At 48.1% G+C, this 12,233-nt stretch overlaps 1 protein-coding gene across 2 annotated transcripts in view; it reads right to left on the reverse strand.

Annotated features, from left to right (window-relative positions):
* LOC115199829 (proprotein convertase subtilisin/kexin type 5) overlaps positions 1-12,233 on the reverse strand; it is a 49,860-nt gene that overhangs the window by 10,697 nt on the left and 26,930 nt on the right. For both annotated transcript variants that reach the window (XM_029762318.1, XM_029762317.1), the window contains exons 11-20: positions 10,805-10,922; positions 6,994-7,182; positions 6,586-6,722; positions 5,012-5,137; positions 3,564-3,666; positions 2,175-2,368; positions 1,773-1,857; positions 888-991; positions 658-796; positions 290-405 (exon numbers count right to left, since the gene is read on the reverse strand). In XM_029762318.1, the coding sequence (XP_029618178.1) occupies positions 290-405; positions 658-796; positions 888-991; positions 1,773-1,857; positions 2,175-2,368; positions 3,564-3,666; positions 5,012-5,137; positions 6,586-6,722; positions 6,994-7,182; positions 10,805-10,922 (1,311 nt within the window). The remainder of the gene's footprint in view (positions 1-289; positions 406-657; positions 797-887; positions 992-1,772; positions 1,858-2,174; positions 2,369-3,563; positions 3,667-5,011; positions 5,138-6,585; positions 6,723-6,993; positions 7,183-10,804; positions 10,923-12,233) is intronic.

The raw sequence follows: 12,233 nt of genomic DNA on the forward strand, positions 1-12,233 counted from the left end.
AAGGGAGATTGGGATAGATTAGGTAGGAGTGAATACACGAGCAAAAGGATCGCGACAAAAAAGGGGGCCTACTAAACGGTAGGAGAGAATATGGAAAAGAGCGATAACGAGAGAATGTGACAGATGAGGGTGAGGGGCAGATAGGAAGAAAACTAGATAAGAGGGGAGAGCTAAGAAAGTCTACGGACGTCTAAGGAAGCCGCGACCTGCGCAGTGACCAGCCACCGCTAGAACGAGCTCCTGAAATAAAGAGTCTATAATATACATTAGAGGGGTTTCTAGTACTCACCATCTTTGCAGATAGTGCTGACCACACACACTCCTGCCTCTAGGTTATAGCCGTTCACACAGGTGCTGCAGTTCGTCTCGCCGGGCCCTGTGCAGGAGTAGCAGCTGTGGTCACACCTGGGGGAGAGCTAAAGTTTGGGCAATAGAAGGCACACTTTCCACAAAGCCTGTGAGTAGAGGTACAGGATTAAAGGAGGAAACAGCAGGTTTAAGGGACCATGGATATAGGACAGATGTTTGGAAGATTAGAGGCCGGTTTGAGGCGGTTATAACATGCCAGGATAAACATGCCAGGTTTGTAGGGAGGAGGTGTCAAAAGAGAGGAGGAAGTGGAAGGTGTGGAATTTGTGCGCGTCAAATCCGACTCACTTCCTGCAGGACTTGTTGACGTCGCCGTTGTCCAAGGTCTGCTCGGCCATGTAGTATCCCACGCTGCAGGTGGACACACAGCGCCACTCCTCCATCAAGTAGCTCTCTGCACACTTGATACAGGCCTCCATCCCCGTGCCTGCAGACAGGGGGAGACAGTGAGCTTTGCACAGACTTTGGGCAACTGAGTAGTAGTAGGCCCCATCTTTACTTTGTGAAAGGAGCGTTACCTGCACAGGTGGCACACACTTGGTGGCACGGCACGCAGGTCCTCCTGTGGCCATTATAGTAGGTCCCGGGGTCACAGGTCATCTGACATCTATTCCCCTGAAGACTGGAGAAAGCAATACACTGAATTATACAATCACACAACGCACCTCTCTAGCAACCGGTCTCTCTTTTTCCTACATTAGTCTGACGTCATAAACAAAAATCATACACTATACATAGTCCAGTGGTTTTTAAATCCCTCCTCTGGGACACCCCCACACGTTTCAAAACATTTTTTGTAGCCCTGAACTAGCTCACCTGATTCGCCTTTTCAAGGGCTTGATGATTAGTTGACAAGTTGAATCAGGTGTGGTAGCTGTGGAATAGTTAAAATACTTGGAACGGCTAGAGAGGACTGTTCAGAAAAGTCTGTTCAAGAACAGAAGGTTCTAAACCTCATCCTGAGAAGTTGCTGTGAGGACATGTTTCTGTGGTGCACTGAGCTGAAAAACAGCTGGACTGGGTTATATTAGTTCCATTTCCCAGAAAGGATTTGGGTTTCTGTCCTCCCTCTTTCCTGTGAATGGTGAAGAGGAGTGACTGTCTGTGGTCTTGCGGCATTCGGAAGGATTACTGCACACGTTACCACCTCTGTCTCAGACAGCATTGAACACTTGCAGAAGCAACCCGAGTCAGACTGGGTTCAAGACCACAACGTTCTGAGATGCTTCAAAGTGTTTTGCCCTCAATCTAACTGGAACGGTAATCAAGATGATCAAAAGCCACCAAAAACTCCACGAGACACGTCAAAATGGATCACCGGACTGTTTGGTGATTCAACTACTACTAGAAACCAGCAGCGGGTGAGGGAGGGGGTGTTGGAAAGTGGGTTTGGCTTGGCGTACCTCATCCCTGGTTTGCATTCTGTGCAGATATTAGACGTGATGCACTTCTTGCAGATTTCGTTGCATCTCCTGCACATGTTGGAATCTGTAACACGAGAGAAGACAACGTTAGTCACATAGGGACCAAAGAGGCATTGGGAGCGTTAGGAGGATTGGTGTGGGGGTCAGAGGTGAGTGAGGGAGAAGAGGCTGAGTTTGAGGATGGTGAAGGGGGGGTTCAAATCTGAGCCTCAAGGTTTTCAGCTCTGCTGGTTTTCATACTTCCCTTCTTCTCTGGGACTGGTTCAATCAATCAAATCAATCAACCGCCTACCAGGGAGAAAAGAAACTGGAAATACTTCAGATTTCGAGGCCTATATTAGAATAATCCTTGTGTGTGTGTGTGTGGAGACCTGGACTTGCCGTGGTCCAGATAGAAGCCGTCCACACAGCTGACCACGCAGGTGTTGGAGCCCTCGTTAAGGTGGAAGCCCGGCCTGCAGGTGGAGCACTGGTCGCTACGACTACCAACACATGTCTCACACAGAGACGAACACTTCTTACAGCGCTTCCTGTCGTCGCGGAAAAACCCGGAGGGGCACTCCGACACGCACGTCCTGCAGCGGAGCGAGGGAGGAGAGGAGAGAAGATACGGACGGAGGGAGGGGGGGGAGGACAGATAGAGGAGAAATATGCATCATTATCATTGCTGTTATCGGCTTACGGGAACAGGCTAGAGAAAAGAATCTGAGTGAGAGGCTGGATTTTTGCACTCTGACCACTGTGATAAATCTCAATCCACACGATTCCAGAATAACAACCCCTCTCCCCCCCTGGGGGAGCAGACAAAGTTCACGGCCTGAAGTTATACACATCATATGTTCGCGCCGCGTATCGGCTTATACGGCTGCATTTGAGAGTGCGAGCGTGTGCGTTGGAGTGTGCGTTTCTGTGCGGTGAACAGGTGCATTCTTTTAAAGCACATCTGCAGAGATGACTCCATAAAACCTCCTTTGCAGCCTTCGCTCTCACACTGTTAAAAGAACAGCAACAACAACAAAAAACAAACAAAGGTGAAACTGTGTGCTCCAAAATTTCTCCCACGTTGGATCACCCTCCCCCGCCAACCCCACCCACACCAGCTTGGCGAGGTCATCAAAGAGAAACATAGGGATATAATTATGAGCATTAAAACAACCCCCTCCGTTTCTTTCCACCCTTCCCAAACCCCACTCCAGCACTCCGGGGTTAGGAGGGCTAATGATGAAGTTTTACAGAACAAGACAGAGGCAGCCAAGCCCTCACAGGCCGTCTCCAGCTACCTGCTGGCTTCTTGTTTATTAGTGTACTGTGTTCGGCTGCTCGCAAAGACAACAAGGTAATTACAGTGGACTTACAGTGGACCGTGTGAGGTGGAATCCCCACCTCACACGGTCACACCACTCAGCCTCCCCCTCCTCACGTAGATATTAGTTGCGCAGAAGGTTGCGTTTACGGTATGCCCTACTGAACACGACCCTTGTCACGACAGTTCTCACTGTGTGTCAATGATCGGGTAACCACCCATTTCAAATCAGTGCAAAGGAGTGAGAGAAAGGAGGTGCAACATTCCTAATACTGCAGTCCGACCAATGACTATTGCCTAAATCATGAACATGCTATCCGATGTTGGTGAATTCAGAGGGGCAAAAACAAAATGAGGACAAGAGCGGAAGTCCCTCCCCGTTTCCGTCCGTTTTCTTCAGTTGGTGTCTAATGAACACGACCCAGCTGTTGGCCTGCAGGAGGAAGCCAGAACACGGACATGCTAACCTGGTGTTGTTCTTGAACTTGAGGAAGTAATGGAGGCAGTTGATACACTGGTGAGGTCCGGGGCCTTCACAGCCGTTCTCGTTGCACTCACTGTCACAGAGCCCTGGTAAAGAGGATTTGTTAAACAGAGCATTATGGGTACTGTAGTTTCTCATGTTACAAGGGTGGAGACTTTATGAATGAGACAAAAACGGACTAAAGGGAGGCGACTGGTATTCCATCCAGTGAACGAGTGAGTGTGTAAGGTGTTCCTTGTTGTGCTGAAGGCAGGAGAATGCTATGTCTAACGAGCGTATAAAAGTTGGGGGCGTTTATGTTCTGTTGCCATGGCTGTGTGCTGTGGCTTATCAAACAGGCTAATGAGTATCAGCTGCCTCACTGTAACCTCAAATATGCCCACATTGGGCAGCAGGTAGCCTAGAGGTTAGAGTGTGGGGTCAGTAACCGAAAGGTTGCTCAGTCTAACCTGTCGATGTGGACGCAGCTCTAACTGCTCCAGAGTCGTCGTTGACAATAGCGGAGCCTGGCCGTGACCCCACTCTCCGAAGGTTTCTCCAATGCTTTCAACAGTTGTGTCAAGCTGGCTGGATGTCCTTTGGGTGGTAGACCATTCTTGATACACACAACTGTTGAGCGTGAAAACCCAGCAGCATTGCAGTTCTTGACACAAACCGGTGGCACTTACTACCGTACCCCCGTTCAAAGGCACTTCAATGTTTTGTCTTGCCCATTCACCCTCTGAATGGCACACACACAATCCATGTGTCAATTGTCTCAAGGCTTAAAAATCCTTCTTTAACCTGTCTCCTCCCCTTCATCTACACTGACTGAAGTGGATTTAACAAGTGACATCAATAAGGGATCATAGCTTTCACCTGGTCAGTCTAAGTCATGGAAAGAGCAGGTTTTGTACTCAGTGTATAAGCACCCACCAATAATAATAATAATAATTTTACAAGAGAGGGAACCCACAGAGATAAAGAGAGGGGGAGAGAACAGCGAGAGAGAAAGAGAACAGAGAAGAGGGAGATAACAGAGAGAGGGAGAACGAGAGGGAGAGAGAACAGAGAGACAGAAAGAACAGATGGGTAGAAAGTAAAGGAGAGAGCAGAGCGAGCGACAGGGAGAAAACAGAAAAAGGTACAGAGATGTGCAAGGAAAGCGGCTCAAGGTAGTGCGAGAGATGAACAATAAAAAGAGGTAGCAAACAGAGAGTTAGAGAACAGACAAAGCGGTAGAGAGAACAGAGGTAGAGAGAATCAAATGTTTATTCCGTATAGGTTCGTTTGGTAGAAGTGCCTGGCCCTGATCCTTTTTCCATCCCACTTAGTCTCTCCTCCATTTGCTCCCCCCTTTCCTACTACGTCTCTCTTATAACAGGATTCTTGTATTTTGTCCTCCATCTCTTTTTCCTTACAGTTCCTCCCTCCGTCATCTTCCCCACTCACCGTTGTACTCCTCAGTGAACTCTTCGTCTGCAGGGGGCTCGGCCGAGCGAGGCTTGTCGCTGCGCATGGAGGAGTACGGGTGCACAGAGGTGCCATAAAGCACCAGGGACCACTCCTTCAGCTTGCCTGGGGGTTGTGTCGCCCAACACACACACACACACAGAGAAAGAGAGAGACACACAGAGAGAGACACACAGAGACAGACACACAGAGACAGACACACAGAGACAGGCAGGCAGGCAGGCAGGCAGGCAGGCAGGCAGGCAGGCAGGCAGGCAGGCAGGCAGGCAGGCAGGCAGGCAGGCAGGCAGGCAGGCAGGCAGGCAGGCAGGCAGGCAGGCAGGCAGGCAGGCAAGGCAGGCAGGCAGGCAGGCAGGCAGGCAGGCAGGCAGGCAGGCAGGCAGGCAGGCAGGCAGGCAGGCAGGCAGGCAGGCAGGCAGGCAGGCAGGCAGGCAGGCAGGCAGGCAGGCAGGCAGGCAGGCAGGCAGGCAGGCAGGCAGGCAGGCAGGCAGGCAGGCAGGCAGGCAGGCAGGCAGGCAGGCAGGCAGGCAGGCAGGCAGGGCAGGCAGGCAGGCAGGCAGGCAGGCAGGCAGGCAGGCAGGCAGGCAGGCAGGCAGGCAGGCAGGCAGGCAGGCAGGCAGGCAGGCAGGCAGGCAGGCAGGCAGGCAGGCAGGCAGGCAGGCAGGCAGGCAGGCAGGCAGGCAGGCAGGCAGGCAGGCAGGCAGGCAGGCAGGCAGGCAGGCAGGCAGGCAGGCAGGCAGGCAGGCAGGCAGGCAGGCAGGCAGGCAGGCAGGCAGGCAGGCAGGCAGGCAGGCAGGCAGGCAGGCAGGCAGGCAGGCAGGCCGGCAGGCAGGCAGGCAGGCAGGCAGGCAGGCGCAGGCAGGCAGGCAGGCAGGCAGGCAGGCAGGCAGGCAGAGGCAGGCAGGCAGGCAGGCAGGCAGGCAGGCAGGCAGGCAGGCAGGCAGGCAGGCAGGCAGGCAGGCAGGCAGGCAGGCAGGCAGGCAGGCAGGCAGGCAGGCAGACAGACAGACAGACAGACAGACAGACAGACAGACAGACAGACAGACAGACAGACAGAGAGAGAGAGAGAGAGAGAAAAGGACACATCGGTATACTGCTAAGCAATATAACTGTGGTTATCTCGAGTATCCTTAAAAAAAGAGGCAATCCTAAGTCAAAACAATAAAGTGGTCTCCCCGCCCGTTCCGGTAAAAAGCTTCGGGATGGGGTTGGAGAAATGTAACCACTCTCAAATTCAAAGACAGCGCTATGGATGCAAGGCCTGACCATCCATGACATCAAAAATGATAGTTTTAACCATATAGTGTTTGTTTACATTTACATTGTTTACAAACATTGGAGGAAAACAAGCTCATATTTGGGGTTCGACAGTTGAACTAAACTCATGAGTCATTTATGTTATATTCTTCACAAATCAATGGGTACATATCATTCATTTCTAAGTCCAGAAATGCAGATTGATACTATAGTGGGATAGTCAACTTTTTTTAAAGCATATTTTCCATTGGTACGGTCACTCCTTTAGACTGGGTGGCATCTCTAGTCTACTGTACCTGGGACTTTCTGGCTGCGGAGCTGCGAGGGGGAGTCATGGATCTCCAGGATCCAGTCCCCGGCCGCCTTCTCCCCCCAGCAGTGAGTGGTCATAAACTCCCAGTTCTTAAAACCCTCCATGGAGTGGTCAAACAACCTAGAGAAAAGCACACAGAGAGCACACTGTTCGACCACGTTCACTGTTCGACACACTGGAAAGACACAGAAGTAGAATGTTTCTTCCTTCCTGGTCCTGGGAAGCCACAGGGGAAGGCAGGCTTTTTTTCTATTCTGGTCCAGTACCAACACACCTGGTTCAACTAATCAACGGCTTAACGATTGGTCGAATCAGCTGTGTTAGTGCCAGGAAGAAAAGCTGGTGTGTAGAGTGTGAGAGGAAGCGGAATAGAATTGAAGGGGAGGTTCACCTGTTGGCGAGCAGCTGGGACTTGGTTCCCGAGGGCGACGTGAGGTTGATAGACAGGTCGCCACGGCGTGGGTGCGTGATGGTGATGCGTACGACCACATGCTCCAGGTAGATGACATGGTGGTTGAAGTTGTCGATGCAGCCGGTGGCCTTGTACACGGAGCGCACCAGGTGCTCTGGGCGGATCGTCCTGCAGGCAGAGGGAAGCAACCAATCAGATGTCAGTGTCAGAGCAGTCACCCAATCAGAATCTAAAACCTGACGAGATAGGAAGTGGAACTCAGAGTAAACGAGCCAGGTGCTACCCAGCTATCATGGAGTATTGATTCATCTCAACACTGGGTTATTGAGCGCACACAATCAACGTTCAAATATTTACTTTCAAGAGGCTCTAGTCTAGTTAATACTACTTCATTTAATTGGTCTGATTTTAATAGAATTGAATTCACAGCTGGGCCCGCAGCATATGGGCCATTAAAGAACAGAAAGCAGAGTTTAGATGACCAAGCCAGAGGATGGCAGTGGGGATGGGTGACACCCTGTCTTTGCTCCTAAACACTACACCAGAATCCACACTAGTGTGTGTGTGTGAGTAAATGTGTTGGGGTGTAGATCTGCATGAAGTGTGCTTGGGGCAGTGGTGTACCGCAGTTTCACGGGCCTGAGCAAGGTAACTTTCTACAATTCTACACATTTTGCCATGGGGCAAAGAGATAAATGTGTAGTTTTATAGCTAATCTCCTGCAATTCTACAGATATTGCCATGGGGCTGAGAGACAAATTAACCGTTTTATAGCTAAATCTCTTGCTATTCTACACATTTTGCCATGACGCCGAGAGAAAATGTTGCCGTTTTAAATCTAATTTCCTGTAGTTTTACACAGATTGCCATGGGGCAGAGAGAGAAAAAAACAGTTTTATAGCTAATCTCATGCTTTAAAACTGCAATTGCGAGGGCTGTGGGGGTGTGAGGTACGCTAGTGGCTTGGGTGGGGGGCTGGGAGGAGGAGACAAACCCAGATTACGACTTCCCTGGCGGGCTACAGATTCTACATGTTTTTTTCTCCAATGCTCCAAGGAGGAGAAGGCCCAGACATTACCAAATGCAATGGAGGGGCCAGCCAAGGGGTGTCTCAGTGCAGAGACCTGTGGCTGGAAGATGACGACAGGAGAACAGCTCCAGAGCAAAAACAAACTGCACTGCCAAAAGCACCCTCCGTTCTGCCCGAAAAACCTGAGGGGCCACAGCCGGCGGTCCTCAACTCACATACTACACACACTCTCTCTCTCAAACACACATAGCCAAGATGGGCTTCCCATAAGATTCCTATGGTCTGGCCAGCATGGGGCTGAGAGATAGGGAGCTCGATTGGGGAACTAGCATGAGACGGATTGGTTCCATTCAAAGCCAGTAAACTAAACTGTGATTGGCTCTTTAATGTGTTCAACAAGAGCCCAATTAAACATCCAGCTGCAAAGGAAGAGAAGAAAAAAAAAAAGCACAAAAAAACAAGCAGATCAAATTGTAAGGGAATGTAAGGATGGTTGCAGGGTTTGGAACCAAAATTCTTTTCCAATAATTTACTTAAAAACATTTATAAAAATGTTCCTTTTTTGTTACGACCAGCAAATTAAAGTTCTGAACCGGCTCAAACCAAGAAAAAAGTCATTTTTAAACCTCAAAATCGTAAAAAAATGTTTTATTTAGCTCGACATTAAATGACTTCACCAATCAGTGCTGATAGAGCAGTTTGCTGAGGAGCGGGTAAGCGATTTAATCTGTATAGTAAAGTCGTTAAGAGAAAATTGTATTTTGCCATAACAGCATGGTTTAATCCTAATGAAAGACAAAACACACACTGTGCTGCCAGCCACAGTGCAAAGCGCAAGATGCAACTGACATTTTGAGGATGAGGAGAGAGGCTGGAGGAAGCTTGCCTTGAAGCTCTGGGCATCTTGTTATGACATGCATTATCTGAATTAGGCCCACAGAATTATACCTATGGAGGAGCGGCTTCTATAGAGGAACTTTGAATGTCTTTGAACTTCCGAGTTGGTTTTAAGTTGGACCAGAGCAAAGGTTTGCTGTGTGTGCTGAGCAGACCTAGAATTAAAAACACGTCTTACTTTTTTATAGTTAATAAATCCAACGTGAACCCAATAAATCCAACTATAGTATCCTTAACTAGCATTGAAAAAGTAAATCCACTCTTCTCTAATTAAACATCTCCCTAATTTCTGAATTACTCTTGTAACCTATGCTTCAGAGGGGAGGGGCAGGTAGCCTACACACACACACACACACACACACACACACACAAACACTGGCTAAGATTTCCAGTGAGCAGGCAGATGCTACAATAGGTTTTTGAGTGAGAGCTTTGCATAGGCTTTTTGTTGCGATTTTTGTGGGACTGGAACAAAAAATGCCCGGAATGTAAAAGAAAGTTATTAACTAGTTCCCATCCTTTTAAAATAACGGTTCTGTTCCGGAAGAGTATAGATCACTTTAGTTATCCGTTCAAGTTCTGTTCCCTTCCTCAAATAATTGTGTTCTCCAGTTTTATGTTCTTCTCGCTGAACCGATTCCAAGCCCTTCGATAATTGTGTGTGTGTGTGTGTGTGTTGTGTGTGTGTGTGTTGTGTGTGCATTTTAGGGATGTGACAAATGTAAAAAATGTCTCAACTTCTAAACAATAATTTTTTATTGTCCAAAAGCATTCAGATATGGTCCCGCATATGACCGCTAGGGGGTCGTTTTAAGGGTCTCTGTTGAGGGCCTCTCCTCCATGTTCTCAGTTCTCAATACATGTGACTACATGTCCCACTCCTCATCAATGTGATGGTTCGTTGCAGTGATGTATGACAGCGTGTTCATAGATGTCCAACAACCGTTGTTACCGCCACGTACGGTGTTGGAGAGGTCTTGCTTTGTACTTGCAGAGCAATCAATCATTGTACAATTTCTCCATCAGGGCCGTCACGGTTTTTTGACATGGCATCTTGTAGTCTGGTTCTAGATATGCCATTAGGTAATTGAGGCATACATCCTCTACCATTGACAATGGCTGCATGTCAACTGCAATCAGTAATCAGCGCTGTGATTTTCTCACTCCGTCCCTCATCACACTGCTGCCAGCAACTGGTTGGGTCTCAAGGTGCCTCCCTTTCAGCATTGCACTTGTACCGTCACTGTAGCTCACTTCCACCTCTCAAAGTTTGCATTTCACCACCTTCTCATTTAACTTAAAGTATTGCCATACAGGACGTTGCTGCTGTCGCTTCCCTGTCTCACGCTGTCATTTTTCCAACTGTTAACGACGATAATAATTTGAAAGATGCATATTGCCTCCTACTTACCACATTGTTGCATTAGTTAATTATTCTTTTTTTGTCTTGATGATGATGGATGATCGGGAGCTGTTGGAAGTTTTGTGATAACTGCAGTGTGATTTTAATTGTAAAAAAATAAATAAATCTAACGTTTTCGGCTAGGGATTTTTTCGAAACGTTAACGATCCAAAATTAATTTAAACGTCACAGCCCTAGTGTGTGTTCATGCATGCGTTTTGTACGTGTGTTTATGCATGTGTGTTAATACTTGGCTGGCTTCGCTCAGTGTGCAGGAGCTTGCAGAAATCCCATACATGTGGGTGCATGAAGAGCTTTTGGACAGAAACACACACATGAACACAACCCTTGGTTGCTGTTAAATATAATGTATTTCTCAGTAGCTCGGAACAGATTCCATTTGATTGGTTGGTTGATTGGGTTAGGACAGGTACACTAGGGAGGCGTTGGTTGTGTAGTACCTGATCTGGCGGTCGGCACTCTCCACACAGATGTGCTGGGCGGGGACCTGCTTCCATCGCTCCGCCTCCTTCACCATAGCCTCCGCGTCCATCAGGCCAAAGCCATACAGGTGGCTGACTGCAAGACACGCCTACCGTCAGTCAATCCACACAGCCAATCGTAATTGTTCAAAACCACACACCTCTTCAATACATTTCACAGAACCGTATACATTTCTAGTGTCTGTAAGAAGGATCCGCCCCGATAAGCACAAATGTGTTGCCTTACAGCCTGAATTATTTTTTTAATTCCCTGATCTAAACATCCTATCCCAACAAAAAAATTTAAAAATAATAAATATCGAGACAGTTTTACAAAATGTATAACAACCTGAAATGTTTCCATGAGATAAGTATCCACTGCTTTTTTATGACAGAGCTTGAGTCATTTGGCCCAGAGTAATGGATAAATACTTCTGGCAAATATCATAGCCTTGATTCAGGATTCTAGAGTACGCAAGATGAATTACGTATTGAAACAGAGGAGGAGTGGATACTTATCAATTCAGATTTTTTCCCCCACCTAATTTGAAAGCAAAAAATGTTAAGTAATAATTGTGCAAGGGGGTGGATACTTTCTGTGCCAATTTTTATTCATGCCTTAGAACAGTGGTCACCAACCTTTTCTGAGTCAAGATCACTTTGAGTCAAAATGCAAGCCAAGATCTACCGCTCAGAAATAAATACAAACACACATTATATTTTTTACATGACTTAAACGTAAGCCTATGCAATATTAACCAATTAAAAACAGTTTTGTAGCAATGAGGTTTCGGATTGGCCAGCAGAAGTCCTATAGGTGCACTTGATTTGCTCTCTGGGCCTGCCGGGTAGGCAGAGTTCTACCTTCAGACACATGAAATGCTTCAAAATGGGAACATTTTGCCTTCCTGGTTTTAGGGCTGCTGAATCAAGTGCACCTACCACCAACAGCACTAGGGCTGCTGAATCAAGTGCACCTACCACCAACAGCACTAGGGCTGCTGAATCAAGTGCACCTACCACCAACAGCACTAGGGCTGCTGAATCAAGTGCACCTACCACCAATAGCACTAGGGCTGCTGAATCAAGTGCACCTACCATCAACAGCACTAGGGCTGCTGAATCAAGTACACCTACCACCAACAGCACTAGGGCTGCTGAATCAAGTGCACCTACCACCAATAGCACTAGGGCTGCTGAATCAAGTGCACCTACCACCAACAGCACTAGGGCTGCTGAATCAAGTGCACCTACCACCAACAGCACTAGGGCTGCTGAATCAAGTGCACCTACCACCAATAGCACTAGCGCTGCTGAATCAAGTGCACCTACCACCAACAGCACTAGGGCTGCTGAATCAAGTGCACCTACCACCAACAGCACTAGGGCTGCTGAATCAAGTGCACCT

This window comes from Salmo trutta, chromosome 9 (assembly GCF_901001165.1).
Source record: "Salmo trutta chromosome 9, fSalTru1.1, whole genome shotgun sequence".
NCBI classification, from domain to species: Eukaryota; Metazoa; Chordata; class Actinopteri; order Salmoniformes; family Salmonidae; genus Salmo; species Salmo trutta.